The following is a 27,427-nucleotide window of genomic DNA, read 5'->3' as shown; positions in this document are numbered from 1 at the left end:
ACAAAGCCACTGCATTTTGAGATAAAGAGAATCACTTACCATCAGAGGGGCCTTCATCTTCTTTATCAAAGCGGTCAGATGCCAGAGAGAGACTGTCAGGGCCTTCATACTCTTCTCCATCTTCTAATTCTCCTGCATAAACCAAATATTCAACAGTAACTTCAAAAGGCTCCATTCAGTTTGACTGTGCATAGAATAAGACATCATCACAAGCTGAATTAGAAAGTAAAACATAACAAATATACAGCCATGCAGTGGACTCTTCCCTTTACCGATGTAGTTTAGCAGGATGGATACGAGTCCACTCTAGCCAATAAGAATGTAACACTGGAACTTAATAAGCACCCAACAGTGGGTGGCTTGATCATTAGTGAAATAAAATGTTTGCGTCTTCCTAAGCTGGAGCAGAACTTTAAGTTGGAGCAGGACGCCTCATCCTCCCAAAAAGAAACTGTATGTATGAGGTTTGTGCACAGGTTCAGCGGCAAACCAGTTCAGCGCTTTGAAGCACTGTAGTGGAGCAGCTGGCAGGACCTTACCTGTTCTCCACTGCTCCATGCAGCTTCCTGCTGTGGCATAGCTCCCCCCAACAGCATGAGCATGGTGGCTCATGGCCTCCGCGCATGCAGCTTTTTACCAGCATCCCAGAACTATATTTCGGATCTAACTATCCCCCATAGCCTTTCCAATAAGAAAATCAAGACTTGTTCTTTAGTTCACAGATGAAACAAAGAGGAATCATAGCATTGAGCCTGATGAGGTTTTAAGTAAGTTATTGTTGCAAGTTCATTCTTACTTTAAAACAACAGCCATGTGGGCAGTGGGACGGATCCAGACTGAGACCATGGCATAAATACAAGGGACATCCAATGATTTACCTCCGTATAGTTTTACCACCCCAAAGTTAGCTACTGTGGGCCCTCACACAGCAGCTGTTTTGAAATAAAAACAAGTCTGCTACTAGATGACTATGCATTTAATGTTATATATAGCTTGGCCCTTCGCTACATCATATATATATACATACATATATGGCACATAAAATGCACATGACAGCCCTTAAAAACCTCAGCATGTTTCCCTGCAATACCAGCATAACACCCACACCATGCTAATTGCAACATTATGCTAACACAATGCAGCCGACCACTTAATACTAAGCCCTGATTTACTGCTGCAGCAAGTGATAGGGCATATTTGTTACATGTGTGCCTCCATTACCCCATACACCTGGCAATTCAACCTACCACTCCTCATTTTTCAACACCATTGCAATAATATAGATGCCACACACCATATCCAGCAAAGATTCACTACACACACACACCCCTCAGCATGACATTAATTTGTTTGTATGAATGGTCTCCTAGCCTCAGACAATTGGGAAGTTTGTTCAATCCATAGCAAATTCAACATTTGAATATGCTTTGCTTTACAGCTTTTACACCAATAACTCACTAATGTTATGTAACGAGCTTTATTACTAAAATGAAGTGAGATGTTACATGAGGGAATTTAAGATTTGTTGACAATATTTGTCATCTTCTTGCAAAACATTTGCTTTTCTGAGCTCTCTGGATGCCAATAATACAAGTTCATATTCTGCAGGAATTTAGACACTGCGTATCAGCTAGTTGTTAAACAATTTGTCATTCAAATAAGCACTAATTCATGGTAAATGTAAGAGACAGACAAGCTCAATATCAGGTTGAGAGCATCTCTACACTGTATCCTTAGTAAGTTTCACTATCAGAGCTTCCCAAGTAACCTTGGGAACTACCAGCTCTATTCCTATGAGATATCTAGGGCTGTCAGTTCAGTGTACTTCAACAAAACTACAGCTCCCAGCATTTCTTTATTATCTAGATGTAGCTTAGCTGAATTCTCCACACTATGCAGAATACAGACAACAGCGGCTATTTATTTTTTATTTATTTGTTTGCTTGTTTGATTTATATATCATCCTTCCAAAAATGGCTCAGGGAGGTAATTTATGGTAAAAGCAGAAGAACACTTTCTTTCCAATTCTATAATGAGAATTGTTTTTATTATTATTTTATTTTTATTTATTTAATTTATATACTGCCTGACTCTGAAGGCTCTAGGAGGTTCACAAATGATAAATTTTATTTATTTATTGCTAAGTTTATACCTCACCTTTCGTTAAGAACATCTCAAGGCGGCTCACAATAAAATTTAAAAACACGATTATAAAAAAGACACATTAAAATATTGAGCTAAAAAGTATGAAAACAAATCTGATTAAAAATAGTAACAATACAATACAATACAATACAGGTAAAGTGTGCTGTTGAGTCAGTGTCAACTCCTGGAGACCACAGAGCCCTGTGGTTGTCTTTGGTAGAATACAGGAGGGGTTTACTGGAGAGCCAGTGTGGTGTAGTGGTTAGAGTGCTGGACTAGGACCAGGGAGACCCAAGTTCAAATCCCCATTCAGCCATAAAACTAGCTGGGTGACTCTAGGCCAGTCACTTCTCTCTCAGCCTAACCTACTTCACAGGGCTGTTGTGAAAGAGAAAATCAAGTATGTAGTACACCGCTCTGGGCTCCTTGGAGGAAGAGCGGGATATAAATGTAATAATAATAAAATAATAATAAGGTCCTTGGGGAGGACTCAATGTCTGTATAAAACAAACCAGTCAATAACACCTGCCTGACTGTGTAAATAAATAAATAAATAAATAAATAATAATAGCCTCCTCCTGCAAGACAACTATTAAAACAACCATGAGACAATCAATTTAAAACATTCAAGAATTACTAAAAGCCAGGCTAAAAAAATGTGTCTTAAGGGATCTTTTAAAGGCTGACAAAGATGTTATGCCACGGATATCTATAGGGAGCACATTCCACAACCCAGGACTGACCACAGAGAAGGCCCGCTCCCGAGTCACCGCCAGATACGCTGGCAGCATCCAGAAACGAACCTCTCTCAATGATCTTAATGGGCGGCGAGGATCATGCAGAAGAACGCACCCTCCCAGGTAACCTAGTCCTAAGTTATTTAGGGCTTTCAATTTGCACATTTAATTTGCCCAGAAACCTATTTGCAGCCAATGTAATTGTTTCAAAATATGCATAGAATGGTATCTCCAAGAAACTATGGAGACCAATCTAGCCGCTGCATTTTGGACCCACTGAAGTTTCTGAACTACATACAAAGGCAGTCCCATGTAAAGTGCACTGCAGTAGTCAAGCCTAGAGGCTGAGAGTGCCCCCACAGTTCTGAAATCATTTTCAGTTGTCCACAGAATGCAGACAATAGGCGCAGAAAAAGTGTATATACATAAGTGGTTTAAAGTTTAAAGTATAAGTGTATATACATACGTGGTTTAAAGCTTAGAGAGCTTCCAGCTATAGAGCGGTATATAAATGTAAGTGCTATTGCTATTGCTACACCTTTGCCAATCGAAATGATATTTATTTATTCATTCAATTTTTATACCGCCCTTCCAGAAAGGCTCCGGCAGAACTAAAGTTTCATATAATCAAAAGTTTGTATAAACTGGGGTGTTGCTTACATGTGTCAACTCTCCATGAATCTGAATAATCAGGAAGGGAGGAAAACCAGAGCCTCAAACAACATAGGTAAGTTTAAAACACATTTTTTACAGAATTGTGACACACTACAACCCATACAGATTGAAGAATCAAAGAAGACTCTATCTTGAACACAGAGTTCCATGTCTTTTGAATGTGTAAGCCTGAGGGCTGGGCCTTAAGAACATAAGAACAGCCCTGCTGGATCAGGCCCAAGGCCCATCCTAGTCCTAGTCCAGCATCCTGTTTCGCACAGTGGCCCACCAGATGCCGCTGGAAGCCACAGACAGGAGTTGAGGGCGTGCCCTCTCTCCTGCCATTACTCCCCTGCAACTGGTACCTTCATATTATTTTTAGCCGACTTTCCTTAAAGAAAGTACATTCTGTGTGTCTGTGTGCGTCTCTCTGTGTGTGTCCATCCCTATCAACATTGCTATGCCTGGACCAATATGAACGAAATTGGGTATAGCCATAGGGACATCTCAACAGCATAGTTTGTGATTATGTCATCCACCCCAATTCAAGATTGCAGACGTGTGAACATTTGAGGTGCAAGTGGGCTAACTTGTGAACTGCCTAACCGATTTGAACCAAATTTGGTACAGTTGTAGCGATAGTGAAAGGAAAGTATAGTTCTCACAAGAACTACTTGTTTATTGATGTGAGATGCTTTGGGAAACAATGTTTTGTTGAAAAGCACGACAAAAATATAATAAATAAAATGGCTTTTTCTTTCTAAATTAAAGGCAACAACAAGGGCCTACAAATTTCCTCACCAAGGCCAACTGCCCTTATCTCTCTGGTGAGCTTCCCTGCCCAGCACAAAGATTCCCTGCTCCTAAGTCCACATGTACTGGAGAGAACATGCCACCTTTTTCCTGGTGGCGTAGTCTTCAGATGCACTGGGAGGAACAAGAGCAGCAGCAGTCTAGACCAGGGATTCTCAGCCTTGAGTCTCCAGATGATATTGGACTCCAACTCCCATAATTCCCAACCCAAGGCCACTGGGGCTGGGGATTATGGTAGTTATTTATTTATTGTTTATTTATTGTTAAATTTATATACCGCCTTTCATTAAAGCAATCCCAAGGCGGTTTACAGCAAAAAAAATTTAACACAAGATGGTAAAAAAGACACAATTAAAATATTAAGTGGGGGGGGGAATAGTAAACAAATCTGATTTTAAAAATTTAAAACAAAAAGCATAAAAGCAATAAAGATTATAAAGAGCAGCAGCAGAGAATCAAATAAATGCCTGGACAAAAAGCCAAGATTTTACATTTTTTTCTAAAAGCTGTGATGGAAACTGAGGAGCGAATAGCCACCGGGAGAGCATTCCAGAGTCTGGGGACAGCAACAGAGAAGGCCCTGTCCCGCGTGCACGACAACCGAGCCTCTCTCATTGTCGGCACCAAAAGCTGAAGTCCAATAACATCTGGAGACCCAACGTTGAGAATCCCTGGTCTAAACTACATGAAGAAAGCTTCATGGATATGGATCTAATCCAGATTAGATTAGATTAAATTAGGTTTAAATTAAATAAAATTAGGAAAATTAGGTTTTTCTGCATATTTATAGTAGTTTTCGTACCCAATACTGTGTTCGCAAGTTAGAACTCTTGGCTCAATGGGGTACATTTAAATGCTTGTTACAGCTGAGGGTAGATGTTGGATTATACCTGATATAAACTAGACCAGTGTTTCTCAAACTTTTTGGAGTCAAGGACCGCTAAATTCTTCGTGCAGCGTTTCAAGGACCGCTACATTCTTCATGCACAGTTTCCCGACCAGGAGTTAGTAAAGGGGTTTCAAGTCTGTCTGTCTGTCTGTCTGTCTGTCTATCTATCAGACTTCTATACTGCCCAAAACTTGCATCTCTGGGCAGTTTAGAATGAAAATAATATAAGCATTAAAATAATAAAATTTGGAATCTTTTGCAAACATTGAATATTAGGGGTTCTTAACCTTGGGTCCCTCAGTTAAACTCCCATAACCCCCAACAACAATGGCATTTGGCCATTATGGCTGGGGATTATGGGAGTAGAAGTCCACCAACGTCTGGGTACCCAAGGTTGAGAACCCCTGAATCTAAAAGCCTGGGTGAAAAAATTTGTCTCCAGTATGTCTGGAGTGGAGGTGCTTGTGATTACTCAATGGAGAGGGGATGTTGGGCCATTAGAAAAATTCAAAAGCTACATGGGGCCAATGAAAACAATATACAAGCAAGCCCCACTGATGCAAGAGGGAAACAGTGTTCCCTCTCAAGGCGCCTCGACCACAACAGGCAGCTGGGTTTCAATCAACCAACCTTTGGCTGCAAACAATGAGCATGCAAGAACCAGCAGCCCTTCAAGTGGCGCCCACTGCCATACTTTTTCCTCCATGCCCCCGCATTGCATACAGTTTGAAGCTGTAAAGATAGGGAATAAGATAGCTGTAGGAAGATCTCAGCAGCACGTGGAGGCAAGGCACAAGAAGGGTCCCATGCCTCCGTGATACTCTTCCTCTTCCGTGCCATGTGCAAAATTGAGGAAGTGAGTGCCTTGATTTCAGTTGGGGGTGGGTTGACTCCCAGTCAGGGACCGGCACTCAACCCTTCGGGGACCGGCAGCGGTCCAGGGACCGGTGGTTGAGAAACACTGAACTAGACCATCCTTGAGAGAGGAGCTTCCTTTCTTTGAGACTTGAAAGAGAAAAGCATGAGAGATGTATGTATGCGTCTTTCTTGTACATGTGTTCTTCACTGTAAGGCCCTGGGGCCAGAGGTGGTCCCCATCAACCCTAAGTGCAGCACCCTAAATAATTGTGCATTGGGCCTATGAAGCTTCAGCCAAAGTTAAATACTCTGCACAGTCCCTCTGACATTATGCAGAGACTACCACATGCAGTGCTGCACTTTGCCCAATGCCAGGGGCTCCTTTAAAGGAGCCCCTGTACCATCTTGAAAGGCATGCACTGAGTGCTGAGAAATGTAGCCCTTCCTAGTGCTCTTAAGAAAGTGTGCACTCTCTTAAAAGGACCCTCCCAACACTGAGAAAGCAGAGTATTGTACAGAGGTCAACACAGTGGGAAATCGCTCTCACGTTGAAGTTTTTTGCCAAAAGATAGTGAAGATCGCTCTTGTAAGTCATATTCTGTTTAAAAGATATTGACTTTTGGTTATTCAAGCAATATTCTATAGAGTTGTATTATATGTGATTTTCTTCTTCATAGGAAGCCTTATTATGAATTGAAGCCTTTGGGCATAGAAGACTAAGAATTTTTCATCAAAGAAACAAAGCATTCATGGGTTTTCCTATGAGGATACTTTGAAGCATCTGCTGTTAATAGAAAATTCAGTTCCTTTTGTCATCAACAAGGACTTTATCCACTTGAAAAATACTCTACATCTCAAAACCATTATATACCAGATCACCGTTGTAGATACATGGATTTTTATAAGAATCGTTATGAGATGTTTGTATGGCAATGGTGTTCTGAACTTCTGTTATGATTACACTCTTTGTCCCTATGATACAGTTCTTTATATGATGCTGGTCGGTGACTTTTATTGTCTTTTATATGATGTATTAAATGTGTTATAGATTGTTACTTATTGGTAGATCTTTCCGGCTTGTTGCTGGGCAACCATAATCCAAGCCAAAAATGTTCAAGTACCTGAACTTCAGAAAAGTTTCTATTTTATGTTCATGCAGCAAATTATTTGTATCTAAAATGGGCTCCCTCTTACTATCATGTTTCTCCTCTTTTTCTTTGCACTGGATTCTTTTCTGTTTCTGTTCATCTTAAATTTCTACTACCTTATTATTGCTGCATCTACCTGTAATTTTCCTTTATACTCCTTCCAGACGTCTGCATTCTTCCTATCCTAGTCTCTTAAGGCCCATTCACACATGATGTTCAACACTCATATGATTGTACAGTGTACACAGATCTGTTCACAGGTATAGCCATTCACAAGTTATGTTGAGAACAGGTATAGAAGTACACTTCCTATCTGCACCATGAATTTGAAGCACCTTTATCAAGGTTCAGTTTTAAAATGAAAGCAGGTGCAGTCATTCACACAAACATACATACGAGTGTAGAGACACCTGTATACTCATACAGCATAATATCTGAACTGGGCTTTAGTTAGGCCAAAGATAGCATCTGTTGTTTCATACCTCTGTTTATCTCTTTGAAATTCACTACATCCAACTCTTCATCTCATTCAGCTCCTCCTTCTCTTTCAGGAGTATTTTGAGCCATATCCATCTACCCAGGCTTCTCCCAGTTAACTGAGATGTTAACACAGTGAGGGGAGTCTCACAATCAGTGAGACCCACCCTTAAAGGGTTTGCAGGGAGAGCGGGCTTAGCCCACTCTCCCCGCTGACGATTACAATTGCAGCCCTGAGCGGCCAGATTGGCAGCCCACACAACTGCCGGCTCTGTCACGGAGCCAGCAGGAGCTGCAAGGATCGGGGTTCGCGTGGCCCCCGGAAGTTCCAGGATGCCCAGCACGAGCCCACGGGGCATCCTGGAGAAGCCGCCAGAGCCGGGGGACTTGTTTCAGCCTCCCAGCGGGGGTCTCAATTGTGGCCATTGTGCAGAGCCGCACCACAGCAACACACACAATTAAAAAGACAAGGTTAACGGAGTGCTCACTTCATTAACCTCGGCTAAGAGGAGGAGTACTTTAGGGGGTTTGCGGCCGGGAGCCGTGCAGTTCCCGTTGCAGCACACGATCGGCAAAATGCGGGCAAGGCTCCCTTAGCCCACTTTTTGCCGATCGTGAGAATCTCTTCAGTATCTCTTCACCCATAGTCCTTTCTTACTCTTTATTGTCTCTGGGGAGACCCAAGTTCAAATCCCCATTCAGCCATGATACTAGCTGGGTGACTCTGGGCCAGTCTCTTCTCTCTCAGCCTAACCTACTTCACAGGGTTGTTGTGAGGAGAAACTCAAGTATGCAGTACACCGCTCTGGGCTCCTTGGAGGAAGAGCGGGATAGAAATATTAAAAATAAATAAATAAAGGCAGAGTTTTGTCACTGCTTATGTTATGTTCATGGAGCACCTTGTTTTCAGATGCTTAACAATAACCTTTTTGACAGTTAACTATATTTATCTAATATTTATTGTATCCTAGATCAATAACCTCTACCAAAAGGATTCTAAAACACATTTAAATTTTTATACCACACAGATGGCTCTAGGCAGTTTACATAAACCCATTAAAAGCTACACAAATTAAATGTTTAACACCATTTTAAAAATCATTAAAGGATTTTAAAAGAAGTGTTTCTAGGGCTCTTTTAAAGGCTGGTGGATATCTTAAACTGCTAATATTGATAAGGAGTACGTTCCACAGCCCAGGAGCAGCTATAGAGAAGACCCGATCCCAAGCTGGTGCAAGATAAGCTAGCTGGCAGTGGCAGAAGACCTTAATGTGCCATGGGAATCATGCTGAAGGCAGCACATTCTCCCAGGTAACCCAGTCTTAGGCTGCTTAGGGCTTTGACGATAACTACCAGCACTTTGTCTTTCGCCTAGAAACACATTGGCAACCAGTACAACTGTTTTAAAATGGCATAGCATGATTCCAGTTCTAACATTATGCTGTACAAGTGTACAGATGCCTGTACATGTGCTTGTGTGAATGACTATACCTGCATTCACTTTAAAAATGAACCCTGATACAGGCCATTCAAATGCATAGTGCAGACAGGAAGTGTACTTCTGTATCTGTGCTCAGTATAACATGTGAATGACTGCGCTGGTGTATACTGCACACTCATGTTACATGTGAATGGGATCGTGGTCTCTCCCTGAAATCCTGGAAATGAATCTGGCTGCTGCATTTTGAACTAACTGAAGTTTCCATACATACATACATACATTCAGGCAGCCCCACACATAGTGCACTGCAGTAGTCAAGCCTAGACTTTATCCGTGAGTGTACCACAGTCATTTGTCAAATGACTTTGGCAAAATAAATGAGTGGAACCTCAGTTGTGTTCAACCCTGTAGAGATCAGGAATCACCACCAGAGTGGTCTGGCAAACCTCATATTTTTCTATTTACATTTACCAGTTCTACTTATTATTACTGTACAACTCTTGCAAGGATTTCATACATATACACAAAAGTGTTTCTACCCATTTTCAGCATTCCTTTGTTAAAAAGGCTGAAAAAGCAAATAATCTTTAAATCATGTCATTTCACTTTGTGAGCAATTATGCAATAGTGTTTCCAACAGGGCTGTGCAGTAATTTCTGGGGTGGGGGGGAGGTGGGGTTGCTTGTTTACATAGAGTACGCACAGGTTACATATTATGGTGGTGGGGGAAAGATGGTCATCATAAGCTCCACAAATTCACTGAATAGCATTTTTAAAAGCCACGTGAGACATCTATCTGCAAAGTTTGTCTTTTTGAATGGACAATCCTAACCAGGCTACTTCCCTCTCAAGAGAGTTATGTAAGATATATGGCATGCTTACTCCAAACCAAATGTGCATTAAACACAGTTAATGGTTACAGGAAATACTAGCACACTGTTTCATGCTGTGAGCATATGTATATCTAGGAATGAAATAAATTTGGGCTTTTCCTTTGACAAAGAATGCTGCCAAAGCCAAAATGAGAATGTGTATGTTTAAAGATGAAAAGCATTTTATTTTCAAACTTTCCACCATCCCCTTTTAAAAAAATTTTTTACCCATTTTACAAATGTCTCACAAGGTCTTGACCTCCGACTCATTACTGACGGAGGCTGGCAAAGCGACCTGCGTGTGAAGCTATGAGTGCTGCTCCTTCTTTCAGTCACAGGAGTCACTGTTGAGCAGGCTAATGCACAAATTTTGTCCCCTCAACAGGTGCCGTGTGTCTACCAGTGTACCTGGGAGGGGTGGGGGGAAAAATCAATAACAGAAAGTGTTCAATTGGTATCTATGTAATAGAAAACTGAATTACTAAAGGAACAATAGGCATCAGGTAAATGTATCCGATACAATTTGCAGGCATAATTGAAAGCATTACAGCCTAATCAGACATCTAAAAGCAAGGCATGTTCAAACGAAATGTCTATAGACTCATTAGCGAGCAGCCATTCCATTATAATCATGCATAATGTCAGCACTGCCTTGAGCCTGTGCCAATGACAACAGCATAAATTTTGCATCTCATTTCTGCAGTCATAAAATTAATGATCAGTTTAAAAATACTTCTTTATAAAAAGCTATTACACAAAGAAAAGGCACGAATGTGTCCCTGTGATGTAGCCATGAGGATAATTAAGAGGCTAATACTCATTAATATGGTTTCCCCAGAACAACCTTTGATTTATCCTAGAACTTTTTTTAAAGTTTCATTAATTACACACAGTTAATGGTTACGGGGGAGAAATACTGTTGCTGTTTTCTTTCTTCTATAATTTTGATAGTAGAATAAATGGCTTGCAGTACAACACGCTGTACCTGACCCTTCTTTAATAAAGCACATTTTTTCATTTGTAGTATATATGTACTTGCTTATTGATCCTAGATGGTAATGCTATTGGGCAAATACGGGAAACCAGGCGCTTAACTCCACTGTTAATGGAGGCTATCCTTTAATTCCCAGTAACCATGATAAAGATTTCATATTGACTTTAAATCAGTTCAATATCAAGAAATGTGTATTTTATATTGCCTTTGCTAAAAATGTAGACTCTTCTTCCATATTTTCTCCAACAATTGGTTTATAATCAAGAATTTTATGAATAATGTTTGACATGCCACAGAATCTTCTATAAAGCATAGATCAACAAATTTCAGTCAATACCTTTGAAACAAACTGTTGCTACTAGGAGGCCCACAAATCCCTAGACACGTGTACAATTTCTAAGCAATGGTGATCTGGAAATTGTTCAACATTCATCTTAAAGAATGCACAGCTGGCCTTTGCCTCTTCATCTTTTGCTGCACCGCATTCCACAGGAAATACGTTGCTTGTTCTTCCCTCTTCAAAACATCTTGGACAGTGTTGTTAGCAAACATACCATTACTCATTTAGTTGTGTGTATTATATAAGATGCACATTGTCATGAAACCAACTTTTATTCAGCCCAAAGGCTCGAGTTTTCTTTATTCTAAACTCCATTTTGAGCTTAAGTTAAGGTGCCCTGTGTATGCATGTCTCCTAATCAGGTAACCAAGCTGCTTTCTATATGATTTTATTATTAATAATAATTTGATTTCTATACCACCCTTCCAAAAATGGCTCAGGGTGGTTTACACAGAGGAATAACAAACAAATAAGATGGCTCCCTTGAAGGGCTCACAATCTAGAAAGAAACATAAGATAGACGCCAGAAACAGTCACTGGAGGTACTGTCCTGGGGGTGAATAGGGCCAGTTGCTCTCCCCCACTAAATAAAGAGAATCACCACATCTAAAGGTGCCTCTTTGCCAAGTTAGCAGGGGTTGATCTCCTTTTATCAGGAAAGAATCAAATGATGTTACTATCAGACCACCAATGCAAATAGGGGAAGCTCACAAGTTCTATTGTCTTCTCTAAGACAGTGATTAAAATTCAGTAAACCAGAAGACTTTGGTTTGAGGTGTTAAGATGTTTTACATTTTCACTTGTGCTCAAAAAAAACCACGGAAATTGCAAGTTAAGGTGCCCATTTTGACTTCAGCACCTTATAAGCTGTAAAGACTTTCTAAAGTCTGCTATATTATGATGCCTTTAGAAATGAGTCTCCACACACCCACACTTTGCCTTCATCAGAGATGCATCAAGCAGAAATTCTTCAGGTGCATCCCCAGGAAGTGATTGGGGAATTTGCACCGGTGAAATGCCTGCCTGGATGCACCCCTCCCCAGCCCAATCTCCAACTGAAAGACCAAGGCAAAGCATGCATGCATGACACTGCAGCCATCCACACTCACACTCTCACGTAATTGTCTTTCAGATTGTAGACACAAGACAAATCCTACACATCTGAATACAGTAAGACTTATGTCTGAGTAAACACTGAATGGACTGGACTGTTTGTGTCAAACAACAGGCCTAAGCAGCCTTATATATTGTGCTTATTGTCTCTGCCCACAAATAACTAATCTTCTGTGAGTGCTGCAGGCACCGACATACAATCCTACGCTCATTTACCTGGGAGAAAACCCCAGAGAACTCAATGAGGTTTACTTGCAAGTAGACATGTAGGCTGGGCAGTGGTGGGGGGACAAGGGGATGAGGACAACGGCTAGGGTATAAGTGCCCTTCCAGCAACACCCTCTAAGCGATCCCCACCTCTTTGAAGCTTCCCCACCAATGGCGCCTGGTGGGCGGGCCCTGAGGAGCTGGCCATTTAGCTCATGCACCGAGGCAGCCCTTCTCTTTTCACACCCAGGCTGTGGCTACAGTGCTCGCTGCTGCGCTTCAATTCCCAGCCCTCCCCCCCCCGTGCCATCCAGTACTATCATGGCAGAACAAGCCCTCCCCTTCGCCAAGGGCGGCGTTGCTGCAGCTATCAGCAAAATGGCGGTGGCGCCCATCGAACAAGTCAAGCTGTTACTGCAGGTGAGTCTCAGATACGTGAGTATTGTAAAAAGCAGCATTGGGAAATGAGGGTGGGTAGGCAGGTGGGCAGATTTGGAGGAGAAAAAGGGCAGGGAAGGAAACTGAAAGGCTGTGTGCCTGAGGCTTGGACAGAGAAGGAGCTGGCTACCATACTGGTTGTGGGCGATGCTGTGGGCACTGCAGCTTCAAAAGTCCTACTGCACAGACTCTTTTAGCAGTAAAGATGCATTGTTCTGCCTCTTAAAATGAACTTTGAGGATCAGTTGTGAAATAACCATCAACTGGGTCGCAGAGGGATATACAAAAAGGCATTTTTTGGCATTCTGTTACAGGGGAAGGGAAAACAGAAATTTAAAATGCCATTTCCTCTTTCAGCTGTCCTGTCAGTCTCAAGCTTCAGTGAGTAGTTCCAACCACCCTCAGAACCTAACCTTGCTCCTTTGCAATGCGAGGTCAGTTCAAAATAAGATCAAAATCATCCATGATTTGATAATGGACGAGGGAGCCGACTTGCCTTGTTTAACTGAGACCTGGTTGGGGGAGGCTAGTGGCCCAGAATGGGCTCAGCTCCTCCCTACTGGGTATTCTGTGGTGGAGCAGGTTAGGGGAAGGGGAAGCGGTTGGAGTGGCTGTGATCCATCAGAACAACATCTCTCTTACCAGGATCCCTGTGGGACAATTGGACCATATTGAGTGTGTGTATTTTGGCCTGGGGACTCAGGATAGATTGGAGATTCTATTGTGTACCGGGCACCCTGTTGCCCAATGGAGTCCCTAACTGAGCTGATTGCAGAGCTGTTGTTGGAGTCTCCCAGGCTTTTGGCGTTGGGTGACTTCAATGTTCACTTCAGAGCTGGCCTCTCTGGTGCAGTTCAGGAATTCATAGTGGCCATGACAAATATGGGCCTATCCCAATTGGAGAGAGGAGAGCTGGTCTTGTGGTAGCAAACATGACTTGTCCCCTTAGCTAAGCAGGGTCTGCCCTGGTTGCATTTGAATGGGAGACTTGATGTGCAAGCACTGTAAGATATTCCCCTTACAGGATGGAGCCACTCTGGGAAGAGCAGAAGGTTCCAAGTTCCCTCCCTGGCAGCATCTCCAAGATAGGGTTGAGAGAGATTCCTGCCTGCAACTTTGTAGAAGCCACTGCCAGTCTGAGTAGACAATACTGAAAAAGATGGACCTATGGCTGATATGGCAGCTTCCTATGTTCCTATGTCACGGGATGAACACACACTGCTGATAATAGGTGGCACTGCTTTGCAGTGGTTCCATTTCTATCTCTCCGGTAGATTCCAGATGGTGCCACTCGGAGATAGTTGCTCTCTGAAATGAGAGCTATTGTATGGTGTCCCTCGGGGCTTCATCCTATCTCTAATGCTTTTTAACATCTACATGAAACCACTGGGTGAGATCATCGGGAGATTTGGAGCAGGGTGTTATCAATATGCTGACAACACCCAAATCAATTTCTCCATGACAACTTCATAAGGAAATGGCATAGCCCCTCTAAATATCTGTCTACAGGCAGTAAGGGACAGGATGAGGGATAATAAATTGAAACAGAATCCAAGCAAGACAGAGGTGCTCATGGTAAGGGGTCATACTTCGAGGGACATGATAGGTCTTCCTGTTCTGGATGGGCTTGCACTCCCCCCAAAAGTTCAGGTACATAGCTTGGAAGTGCTTCTGGACCCAGGCCTCACACTGGTTTCTCTATCAACTTCAGTTGATATGACAGCTGCATCCATTCCTTGAAGATAGTGATCTCAGAACTGTAGTGCACTCTCTGGTAACTTCTAGGCTTGACTACTGCAATGCATTCTACCTGGGGCTGCCTATGTATGTAGTTTGGAAACTTCAGTTGATTCAAAATGCAGCAGCTAGCTTGGTTTCCAGGTGTCTTGGAGAAACCATATTATGCCCGTTTTAAAGAAATTGCATTGGCTGCCAATAGGTTTCTAAGCCAAATACAAAGTGCCGATAATTACCTTTAAAGCCCTAAACAGCTTAGGACCAGGTAACCTGGGAAAGAGCCTTCTTCTGCACGATCCCCACCACACATAAAGATAATTGAGAGAGGTCTGTCTCCATATGCCACCGGCTTGTCAAACGGTGACTTGGGAGCAGGACTTCTATGAAGTCGCTCCTGAGCTATAGAATGCACTTTCTATAAACATTTGTGGTTTAACATCTTGACCAGCCTTCAAAAGAGCCATTGACACATTTTTAGCAAGGCTTTTAGTAATCTCTGAATGTTTTAAAACATTTTAATTACTGTTTTAATAGTTTGTTTTTATTGTGTTTATTTTTGTGAACCGCCTAGAGCCTTTGGAGTCAGGTGATACATTAATTAAATAAATAAATAAAATGATAATGATAATGTCTAAAGCTATGCAAATGGACTACAAAATCATTTAAATGTCACTTCTCCCATCCAAAAGAATGTTGCCAACCCTTTAAATCCTTTTTCAAAATGAGAAAAGTTTTAAACAGCTCTATCTAAGCCATTTTTCACTGGATCTTCACCATATTTGCAGGGGAGCTGTCTCTTGTCACCTAGTAGATGTGTGCTGATGACCAGGCAGATCGGACACATGGTTTCGATTTTATAAGCATTCAACTGTTCAGGGCTTATAAGGGTGGAATACAGTGTTCCCTCTAACAGAGATATCCAGATGTTGATGACTACAATTTCCAGCATCATCAGCTGCAGTGACCATTGGCTGGGGATTATGGGAGTTGTAGTCAACAACATCTGGGAATCCCTGTTACAGGGAACACTGGTGGGATATTGGAACTACTCTCTATCTTAACTATACCGGCATGACTGTGCCAGTATGATAATGGCTGGAGACCTCATCTTCAATCACCAGAGCAATCAGCCCATTGATACCAGAGATCTGCATGGAACAGAAGGGGGGGATTTTAATTATACTCTAGTTCCAATCTTTCCCATGTTAAATGGGGAATTTATAAGATTCTCTCTTATTAAAGCTAAGGCCAGCTTTTGTCTGTTAGTAGTTGCCCCAAGTGCCTGCTCTTGATATGATTTCTGTATTAGTTTAGTTTTCACTTTCCTTGGGATCTTGGCTGAAACCAAGCTGCATAGCTCCAGAAAGCGTGCAGACAGCTGCACTGCCTGACTGGGTGGAGGAAGGCTCTGTTCATGATGCAAGCTTTTTATTGCTGAACTTCAGCCTGACAACTCAGATCTTTTAGCCTCCTGCCTAACATCAAGCACGATGAAACGGTACCTTGTTTGTATCTTTTTATGATTTGCCTTTTTTGCCTGTAAACTGTCTCCTTTTTTATATGTAGTTAAATAAACCAGAATTTTAGTTGCTTTAAACTTTATCTGTGCTGGAAGTGCTCAGTCCACAATTACCCACAATGCTCACTTTGAGCTGCATGCTACGTTAAGAGGTTTTGAGTTCACCCCTATTTTAGGCTACACAGGGAAGAACTTAGAAAATCTCTCCCACAGGAGAGTGGTGGCAGCACTACTGAGAGTTAAAGTTGCAGATTGGGGCTGGTGTGCACAAAGTCAGCACACAAAACCCTTAGGCATTTTAATTCCTGGTTTCTAGGGATGTGCATGGAATGGATTCTGTGTTATGTTTCAAGCAGAAAACAAAATGCAGATGGCCCAAACATTTTGTCAGAACAACTGTCAAACTGGTTGTTTCAATGAAACAAAACTCAAAATGTTTCGGCCATAGGAAACAATGGGGAAACACGAGACACCCCATTATTACCCATGGGTAGGTCCTACTAGAGATGTGCAATTCAATTCAACCTTGAATCAATTAGTGTCAAATCAGGAGGTGATGTGGTGATTTGACATCAAATCGAAGCACCCTCAAAAAAAAGGGCCTGATTCAGGGTCAAAGAATTATCCCAATTTGATCCAAATCGATTCAGGTGATCCAAGCACCATTTTGAGGCCAACTTTTCCAGGGAGAGCTGCTCTGGTCTCTGGTAGACTAGTCTTCTGATGTGAGCAGATGCATGAAGTCCAGAGCAGAGGGCAGGTCTACCTAGCTGACCCCAATTCATAGACCAGCTCTCCGCAGGAAAATGGCAGCGTGTTGAAGTCTGTTTTTCCATTACTCCCCAGAAAAACTGGCCTCAAAATGACATTTTTTTTTTTACTGAAGAAGCACACAGTAAAAGGGAATCTGTCACTCCCAACACAGATCATACATTTCAAACACAGTCCAAAGATGGCCAAAAAAGCATCACTGACCCAAAATCTACTGTCAGCCACAGTTCTTGCACTGCAGTAACATCATTTGCACAAGTTGCTCTCACACACATAATTATGACTCCATATTTCCAAGCATTGCTGCCACAGCAGCACCCCTTACCTAGCAGCAAGCATGGCTGTGAGTAAAGCACAAGTTAGTCTCAAGGCCAGATACAGAGCTCATCACACCAAGAAATATCACACATACACACACAGCATCCACTGTCCATTTTCCACCACAACACTATCTCACAAACAAAACAAGCCACAACTCAAGGAAGGAAGGCACCCAAGTTCTGCCTTTGTCAATCTGAGATCCAGCAAAACCAGATCGTTACAGCAGCAATAGCACAGCTTATTATACTCAGTGCTAAGAAAACCACAAAATCAAACCTTACTCGATTCCTTCCTCCTCTCCAGATGTATCCTCTTCAAGAAAAGCACACTATGAGGGCTCTCTGCACCTCCCAGGCCCTTTGAATACATTTTCAAACTCCCTCCTTTGGTGTTCCCCCCTCCCTCTCCCCTCCCACCAGCCAATCAGGGCACAGTTGCCCATGACAACACTTGATTTGTATGCTAACAAGCAAACCAAGAATCAAGGAGATTGCAAGACAATTGGAAGCCAGTGCCAGTAAACCAATCAGCAAGAGAAAAACAGGCCTACAAAATGGTGCTCAACCCAAATGGGGTTGTTTTGTTCCGAACTCAAAACACTCAAAAAGGCCTGCTTCGAGTAAAACCTTTTGACTTCAGAATGTTTTGCACATCCCTACTGCTTTCACTCAACTCCAGTTAAGTTATTATACACAGCTATATCAGCTGCTTCTCCCACCCCTTTTGGCCAGAAGTGTTGCTATGCAAATTCTGTATCTAGTCGTATATTTTTCATACAAATAGATAAAATAGGGTTTTAACTCAAGTAATCATTTGCCACCAGTTAAAATAACTGAACACTCTTTAAGTAGCAATGCTTCCGGGAGACAATAGAAGGTGGCAATAATGCAGAACTGGCACTAGTACTAATCTGTGGCAATTGCAAATCACCTAGTCCCAACACATTAAAGACAAAATGCAAGTTTTTGTTGACATTTTAATGCACCCTGTGCAATGACAACAGAGTGCTGATAAGAAGGCAGCACAGAGAATCCACAGACCCCAAAAGAAAGACCTGAAGCAGTGTTCCCTATAAGAGGGATTCCCAAATGTTATTCACTACAACTCCCAGTATTCCCAGCTGCAATGGCCTTTCGCTGAGGATTATAGGAGTGGTAGTCAACAACATCTGGGAATCCCTCTTACAGGGAATACTGGTCCAGGGAGGCAAAAAGTTGGCAGATGGGGCAGTATCTCAGTGCTGGGCTGAGGATGACATCCCAGCACCACAGTCACCCACCTGGAGGTAAACTGCTTTGAGAACTTTTTTTATTGTTGCAAAGCAGCATATAACTATTCTAAACAATAAGTGGTGCAATACGTGTGCATGAAACGTGATGTTAGAAGTAAGTACTTTCTAGTCCTCTGAACTGTCTTCCTCAAATACTTCTAAAGTAGCATGAGAGGGAGGAAATTTGGGAGGATAGGAGAAATCACCCTCTACTGATCAGTTCCTTTTCATGCACACCCCTCAATGCTTAGAACAAGCAGGTTAGAGTAGTAATAGATGGTCATCTCTCCAACCCCTCTTCATCCCTCATTTTCTTCCTTATTAAATATAAGGCTCCTAAGTGTTTTACCACTGCAAAATAAATAAGTCCAGGACAGTGCAAGTTGTTGAAAAGCTAGAATTGTGCTAAAGGACACTGGTGTTGAGAGAATTTAAACAGCATGTCATGTTGCAAAAGGTTTCTTCCTTCTCTAAGCCGGCAGGTGATATGCCTTGAAACTCAGCTTTTTGAGGAGAGGGATAAGGAAGGAAAGGACAAGTGTTTCATGAGAGCAGCCATGTGAGTGTTGCTATTTCTCCATCAACACCACCACCCCGGTTTAGACATTCTTTGGAAGTTATGGACATGAATCCACAAAATGGGTATGTTTAAGATACCACCACCAAACTGGGCTGCTCTACCATAGAGAAATAAGCAGCAGCAAGCCTATGATCAGTATCAGAGGGCCAAGGCTTCAAAGGGGGCAGATTTAGAAGAGAACCTACTGTTTTGTGTGCCAGATAGACAAAAGGGTTAGTTTCTCTCTCACTGGAACTTTTTGTGCATGTGGCAACTCCCACCTATAGTGAGCTCCTTTTTCCAAGGAAAAGTAATGAAAGAGCGGCTTAACCCTTATTGTAATTTTTTCAAATAAAAGGTTACCTCCCCAAACCCCCTTTCTTCACACAGAGGTGGAAGCAAGCATGACTTGTCCCCATAGCTAAGCAGGGTCTGCCCTGGTTGCATATGAATGGGAGACTAGAAGTGTGAGCACTGTAAGGTATTCCCCTCAGAGGATGGAGCCACTCTGGGAAGAGAAGAAGGTTTCAAGTTCCCTCCCTGGCTTCTCCAAGATAGGGCTGAAAGAGATTCCTGCCTGCAACCTTGGAGAAGCTGCTGCCAGTCTGTGAAGACAATACTGAGCTAGATAGACCAATGGTCTGACTCAGTATATGGCAGTTTCCTATGTTCCTATGTTCCTAAAGTATGGGAACACTATAGGTTGGGAGTCATGCCAATGAGGACAGTTCTTGCTGAACCCAAACTCTGCTTCAGCTTCCTGAAAATTAGCTCCTAGGGGCCTCGAATTCTCAAGATCAGATTTTTGGGGGCACCAGGGGCTACAGAAGTAAGGGACGGTATGTGGAAATTGCCCCTCTCCCCTTGCAAACAGAACTTCTGTTTGTGCAAGCTGTTCTTACGATCCATCCAAATACCATTTTTTCACTTATGGAAAAGAATCGGGGGAGGGGTGTAAATTTTCATTAGAAAAATAGTCAGAGGAAGAAGGATAGAGCACCTATTCATCCTCTGCTTTCTCAGTCAAATCACAGTCTTGTCGAAAAAGCCTGCATGCCACCACAGAATGTAGCTCTTTGAAGACAAGTGTAAAGCTCTACTGTGCATCCTAAACTCCCACCATTTTTCTTCTTCTTCAAGTAATTATTTGTTGGTATTTGTCCTCTAATGCAGGTTATATGGTTTTTCGGGCACCTCTATTTTGAACAGACCATATGCATTTGAGCCCAATTTGTTTTTGTTTTTACTTTCTAATAGATTTAAGAGATTGAAAAACAAACTAAGTGTTTTATCCTTCCCCACTCCCACACAGTTATTTAGGACTAGAGCAGGCCTGCACAACATATGGTCTGGGGCATGGATCTGGCCCTCAAAATGGAATAGTGTTTAGCAACAGTAGAAGCCACAAAGCGCTCTTGGCCTCTCCTACTGATGAACAGCAGAGTGGCTCAGTGTAATTAGCTGCTTGAGACTAGATGTCCCCCGCTCCAAGGCAGGGAGCCCAATGGCATGTCCTCCTTTCCCTTGACTCCAATTCTCTGCCCCCTCAATTTCATTAATATTTTAAATAATTTTAAAGTAATAATTCGTGTGTTGAAACTTAACCACCCAACACCAAGTCATGGTCGGTTCTGGCCCACCGGCCAGACTCATTTGAGTTGCGAAGTAAGTTTTTAGAAGTGAGCACATCTCAGTTTCAGAAGGGTAGAAGTTGATATGAAAAGGAAATGGAGATCTTCAGTGTTTTAAAGTCTATGTTTTCATTTTTAAGTGCGTCTGTAATTCAGGCAAGGGGACTGAAGCCAATTTTAAGGAATGACACTACAAACTAATATAAAATAGCAGCTAAATGTTACTGTCTCCTGTCTAGGATCACACCCTTGGGGTATAGAGAACCTAGAGCAGTTCCCCATAAGCTTTTCTGACCTCACACTGTGACATTCACAGGCTTCAGGTCATGATGACCTCATGAATTAGCATCCTGAAAATAAAGGCAATTCCAGGTTCAGCTTCAGAACAGGCAACTGTACCAAACTTGCTTTTAATGAAACTATAAAGGTCTCTTTCAATATGCCTACTGGAAGACAACAAGCAAGCCATATTTTTTATTTATTTATTGTTTGATTTCTGTACTGTTTTTCATTAAAATAGTCCCAAAGCAGTTTACAATTAAAACAATGCACAATACAAAAAGTAGAGATAATATAAATATATCTCTGTTTAAAAGTTTAAACATCTAACACAGTAGCACACAAAACACAAAGCAGCAGCAGCTTTAAAAAAAGTGTACTTGCAATATCTAAAAACTTGTTCCCACATGCTAAACTCTGAAATTCGAACATTATACTGGCAAAGCAGAACACACATTTTAAACTATTCTGCTTTTGGGGGGGGGGGGAGTCCATATTAAGTTATGATTCAGCAGCATTTTGCCTTCTATAACACAATATATATTTCACAAGTTTCTACTTAAACAAGACATTTATATTTTGAATACAAATGATGGATGATCTTATTTAATAGATTTCACAAACAAACTATTACATCTGTACTTTGTTTGTTTTATTGATTACTATTATTATTATTAAGCCTATTTCCCTCAGCCCCCCAAACAAGCTTAAGAAAAAACCCTGAAAGCTTTCCACTTCTTCCTCCAGCAGGGGGAGCTAGCATCCTCAGCCATGAGAAAGTCATTATGAGCACAAATCTGGCTGTCTGAATAGCTGAAATTTTAAATATACATTTGATTGTGCAACCCATTATCAGATTAAAAGCCAAGCAAAATACGAAGTATTTAAGCCACATGCAAACAAAAAGTTGTATACTTACCTTTTTCAGAAAATTCTTGAGGATAGCTGCAGAAGTGAAAAAAAGGGAAGAGAAAGGGGGAGAAGAAAGGATAATGTAAATATCCAAAAAGTTAACAGGACTGCACATTTTAAAAATGGCAATGAAAAGAACAGGCAATCCAAGGCACCCAATGCTTACTGAGGCTATAAAGTGACTCCACTGTGAGCTTTAAAATGCCTCTCAGGAGGTTTTCATATGTTTATAATGAACTCTCAACAAAATAGCAATCAGTAGTTTTAGTAACAGCAGCAATAGTAGTAATAGCAAAATAGTCAACAAAATAATAATAGCAGTCAACAAAATCCACATCTGATTAGGATACACATGGGCAGGCCCTATATATATCTATTTATATTTAAGATAGATATATTTAGAAAAGTTTAAGCATAGCTCTGAAAATTGAATATTCCCAGATTTTAAAAAAATCAATGTTTCTATTAAACTGGTGAACAAGGACATTAAATAAGGTCAACCAAGTTAAACTTCACCACAACGTTTTGTATGAAAGAACGAAGGTGAAGAAGATGGCTGCAATGCAAGGGAAAACAAACAGAACAGGAACGACCTGGAGTCACTCATGTGAGCAGAGCACAAGGTCATAAAGTGTATTTGTACAGTCTGGATGCAAAAGCAAGGAGATAACAGGCCTTCAGAGCCGGTCTACACATTACACTTATCACGCAGTGGTATCTTTTCAACTTCGTAGCATGAAATGCTGCATGTTATTCCGTTGTCACATGGGCATCTCTCTCCATGGCCACATTACATTTCTAGAGCAAGCCAGTTCTGGCTCGTAGACACCCCACATGATAAACAAGCAGGACACATTCACCAGTGCTAAATGTTATGGTGACTGCAAGTCATCACACAGACACGCTCCGGCTTAATAAGGCATAATGCACAGACAAACTCTTTAAGACAAGCAGCAAAGTTAATACTGACAAATCACATTCACAGGAATCATTGAAGCTCTCGCTCTCTCCCTACTGTCTGCTTTACATGAGTTTCTCCTTCCAGTTATATACTTGCAGAAACAGTCGCAGAGAGAGACAGTCAGCAAGGCTTGCACATGTGAACTGGCCCATGGAACCAGTAAGAAGAAGGTTAAGGGTTTCTGTGCAGTGCCGTTTTATTTTCAAGTGCCATTTATTTACATAAAGATGACAAACTTCACTCTATTCTTCTGCAGTGCTTTATCCCCCCCCCCCCCCAGGAAACTGTTCTTCACAGTCTGGGCAGCATGCCAAGAGCTCTCTTACTAGGCACATACTCTATCTGGCTTGGATCAACTGAGAGTTCTAGCAGTCCTGCTTCCAGGGGCCATGTGTGCCAACTGAGAAACGCCCAGATGTGCTGAATGATCAATATGCCCTGGTCCCTACAGGTCCAGGCCCATGTGGGGCCATGATAAGCTATTCAATCCAGTCTGCTGGTTTCCTACATTGAATATGGAGGTCCTGGGGGAAAGGGGGGGGGGAGAGACTGCCAAGCTGGAAGTGGAGGAAGTTTCCATGCAGATATGTCCTTTGAAACATATGATTCAGCAGACGTCACTGGGTGGTTGCAGCAAGGAAAATTAATTTTGTGTACCAAATTATATCATATGCATATACAACTACTTACTTGGATTTAATGTCTTTTATCTTCTTAATCAGAGCATCCTTCTTTTCCTTTGCTCTTTTGGATAAATTTTCTCCTTTTAAAATATCCGATATAAATGTGTCAACATCTAAATCATGGGGGGTGGGGGGAAGAGATAAGAGTCAAAAGGAGAAATGATAATTTTCAGAAGATAAATCTCTCTATTATGGCTTTTTTCATAAGGCAATAATATCCAAACTATCTAATGGAGTTACTTTATCAGTCCCAGGCATAATATAATTGAAAGATATTTCAAACACTAAATTGGATAGATTTGTTCACTGCTGTGCTTATGCTTAGCACAGCAAATGCTGTTTTGACATTTGCCATCATTAAATGAACAAAAATCCAACAAGTTTTAATAAACTGTCAAAGTGTATAAAATATATACACCCCCAATTACTTGAGAAATAAAAGCCAGAAGACAATAAACTGCTTTAATGTGTAGATGATTGCCACAAAATCAAACATCATTTGGCACTTTCATTAACAGAAGTCCATTTTCAGAAACAACTGTAGACTTAGATATCTTCCTACAGGCTAAAGATAGCCCCGAGGAGCAGATGTGTAAAAAAGCTCCACATTAAAATGGTCAGTAATCTCAGTGGCATCAACAGATTGACAGAAGATCTGATAGCATAATACTTAACGTTTGTAAAATGAATGCAAATTATAAGCTCCAATGCATTCTGTTCATTAAAGATGTTTTGAGTAGAATGAGTACAACTTATGTTTTTGCATTTCATTTCTGTTTTGTAAGGCTCCTTGTAAGTTTGCTTGAAGTTAAATTTTGGGATAGAAAATAGATAAATAAAAATGCAATTAGTCTCATGAATTTAGCCCCAGTTATGCAGCATTATATATGTGGGCTTCTAAAAACCTGTTGAGAAAAGGTTTCTTTAACCCAAAGGTTTAGCAGCCACATGATAAGAGGACAGGGACTGGTAACCTGTTTAAAAAAACAAGAAACAAAGGATAAGAGAAGACAGGTAGTTTTCACGATGGAGGGAATTTAGCAGTGGTGTCCCCCGAGGATTGATCTTGGGCCATCTGCTACTTAACTTGTTTATATATGATCTGAAGTAAGGAATGAGCAGCAAAATGGTCAAATTTGATGAAGAACTCGAACTATTCAAGAAGGTAAAATCCAAAGATCTCCAAAGATCTCTTAGAACTCAGAAGATGGGAAACAAAATGGCAAATGAAATGCAGGCCAGTGTGATGCGAAATGAGGCCAAAAAAACCCCTCACAGTGCTGGAGACAAACAACAGGGGAGGGGTCATCACTTCCAGGAAACTGGCAAGCAAGCCATAAAAGGCATCTGGCTGGCCACTGTGGGAAACAGAATGCCAATACTAGACAGTCTGAGACCACAGGATTCTTCTTAAGCATTATAGCTTGATCACACAATTTAGCTGTTCAGTTGAGTGATGAGCAGGTCTTCGGCTGGCAATCCTTCATTCAAAATTTTATTGGAACTTGAGTGGAAGCATCTAAAAGTTACTTTGAATAAACAGCTATTAATAGTGTAGGTCAATAGATTGTGCACAATGGGGCACACAACTGAAGTTACCCCTGCTAACTGAGCAAGGTGCCTTTTAAAATGGAGGCTCTCCTGTATCATCAAGCAGAGAAGAAAGCAGCTACCTCTGTTCAGAGCAACATGGCATCCTTTTTATAAGGTTGTGAGCCTTTTGACAAACCATTTTCCTCATGCTTTTCCTACATAAACTGGTTTGAGAAAACATTTCCTGTTAATAAGCAGTACTTGCACATTTTAATTGTAACAAAACAATAGCAATGGCATTATATAGTTATAAGGCCAAAAGCCTTAAAAATGCAGTTTAACTGCATTCATTATGAACCCCGCCGCCTATTAAGATCTTCAGAGGAGGTTCATCTGAGGGTGGTTCAGGCTTGGCTGACGGCAACTTGGAGGCGAGCCTTCTCTGTAGTGGCTCCAAAGATGTGGAACACACTTCCTGCTGAGCTTAGAGCTGCTTCACGCCTGCTGACCTTAAGGAAACAGCTGAAGACACATCTTTTCAGCCAAGCTTTTTAGCAATTTAGTTGGTTTTAGCTATTTTAATTTGAACTTTTATATATTTTCAATTGTTTTTAAAGTTTTTGTTTTTTTTTAATGTTGTAACCCACCTAGAGACATCAGTCAACAACCAACAACATTGGTGGATGGGAACAGAACAGTCTGAGAAACTAAGAATAACCCTCTCTTCCATGCAGGAGGGTGCTCTCCAGTGGCAGGGTTTTACTGTTAAATTTGTTTCCTTTCACAGATGTGAGCCAGCATTTCCCTTAAGGACAGAGAACCATTTAACAGGCTGGTAGGCAAGTCTCCAGAATTCACCACACGAAGTCATCAGGCAGACAATGCCATTCGTGATACTTTGATCTAAATGCTCTAGATCAAAGGGGCAGATGGGGGGGGGGGCGATTTCAGAATGGAATATTTGGAACAGAATAAAAATGCAATTGAATAGGCTTGTGGGAAAAGCCTAATGGCACCATAAGTAGACTTTGACTAACCACAACAGACACTCTATTGCTAAGTTGTTTTTAAATGGAACGATACCCATTCTAACACAACAACCAGATACACTGTGAGGCTATTCTCACAATGAGGGGGAACCGAGCTAAGGGAGCCCAGCCTGGTTTGAACCCATCGTGAGAACCACCGGGCTCGCGGGTGAGCTCAGTAGTTCAACAGCGGCTAGCCTACCAAAGTAACCTTCCCCTAAAATGAGGTTAGTGCAGCAAGCACTCCACTAACCCTGTTTTTTCGATCGTGAGGCGCTGCAGCAACTCATGAGGAGTCTCCCAACCGGGAGTCTACAACAAGCCTCCCGGTGTCAGGAGACTCCCAGAAACACCCTGAGCTCTTGCCGGGGGGCCCCCGATCCTCGCTGCCCCTACTGGCTCAGTGATGGAGCCGGTAATCCTGTGGGTGGCCAATCCAGCCAGCTAGGGCTTGCCTCCTGATCATCTGCAGGGAGAGCAGGCAACCCATTCTCCCTGCAGAACCCTTGGCCCTACACACCGATCATGTGTAGAGCCTCACTGAATGTAAAGCTAGGCTTCACACTGCCCTACCCTGTATAGTTTCTATCTTAAAACAAGGGCTCCCAACCACTGTTCCTTCTAACAGGGATTCCCAGATGTTGTTCACTACAGCTCCCAGCATCCCCAGCTGCAATGGCTTTTGGCTGGGGATTATGGGAGTTGTAGTCAACAACATCTGGAAATCCCTGTTAGAGGGAACACTGTTCCCAACTTCAGCCTTTGGCCCCCCAGCACCTGAGGTTGGAAACCTCCATACTAACAGTATGTGTATTTGTGTATATGTAGCACAAAGACAAGACAACCAAATGCAACATTAAGTAAAAAAAAAAAATTGGGCAGCAAGAATATAAAAGATAGCCTATGCCATTTTTATTACTGATATGACATTACTTTCAAATGTATAAAAAAGACAAGTGAACTATGTTTCAAACACTGCAGGCTATTTCAAGAAGCTGTCCCTGCCCTCTTTTTTTTTTTTTTTTTTAACTTCAATGTATCTAGTTTCATTTCAATACTGTTTTTAATAGGTGGTAATTGCAAAAGTAATCTGCTGA

At 41.7% G+C, this 27,427-nt stretch overlaps 1 protein-coding gene across 1 annotated transcript in view; it reads right to left on the bottom strand.

Annotated features, from left to right (window-relative positions):
• Positions 1-27,427, bottom strand: part of SKAP2 (src kinase associated phosphoprotein 2) — a 170,659-nt gene that overhangs the window by 135,050 nt on the left and 8,182 nt on the right. The window contains exons 2-4 of the mRNA XM_053263889.1: positions 23,777-23,882; positions 22,133-22,158; positions 40-132 (exon numbers count right to left, since the gene is read on the bottom strand). Coding sequence (XP_053119864.1) covers positions 40-132; positions 22,133-22,158; positions 23,777-23,882 — 225 coding nt within the window. The remainder of the gene's footprint in view (positions 1-39; positions 133-22,132; positions 22,159-23,776; positions 23,883-27,427) is intronic.

This window comes from Hemicordylus capensis, chromosome 6, assembly GCF_027244095.1.
Source record: "Hemicordylus capensis ecotype Gifberg chromosome 6, rHemCap1.1.pri, whole genome shotgun sequence".
NCBI lineage: Eukaryota > Metazoa > Chordata > Lepidosauria > Squamata > Cordylidae > Hemicordylus > Hemicordylus capensis.
This window is presented reverse-complemented; position numbering and strand designations above follow the sequence as displayed.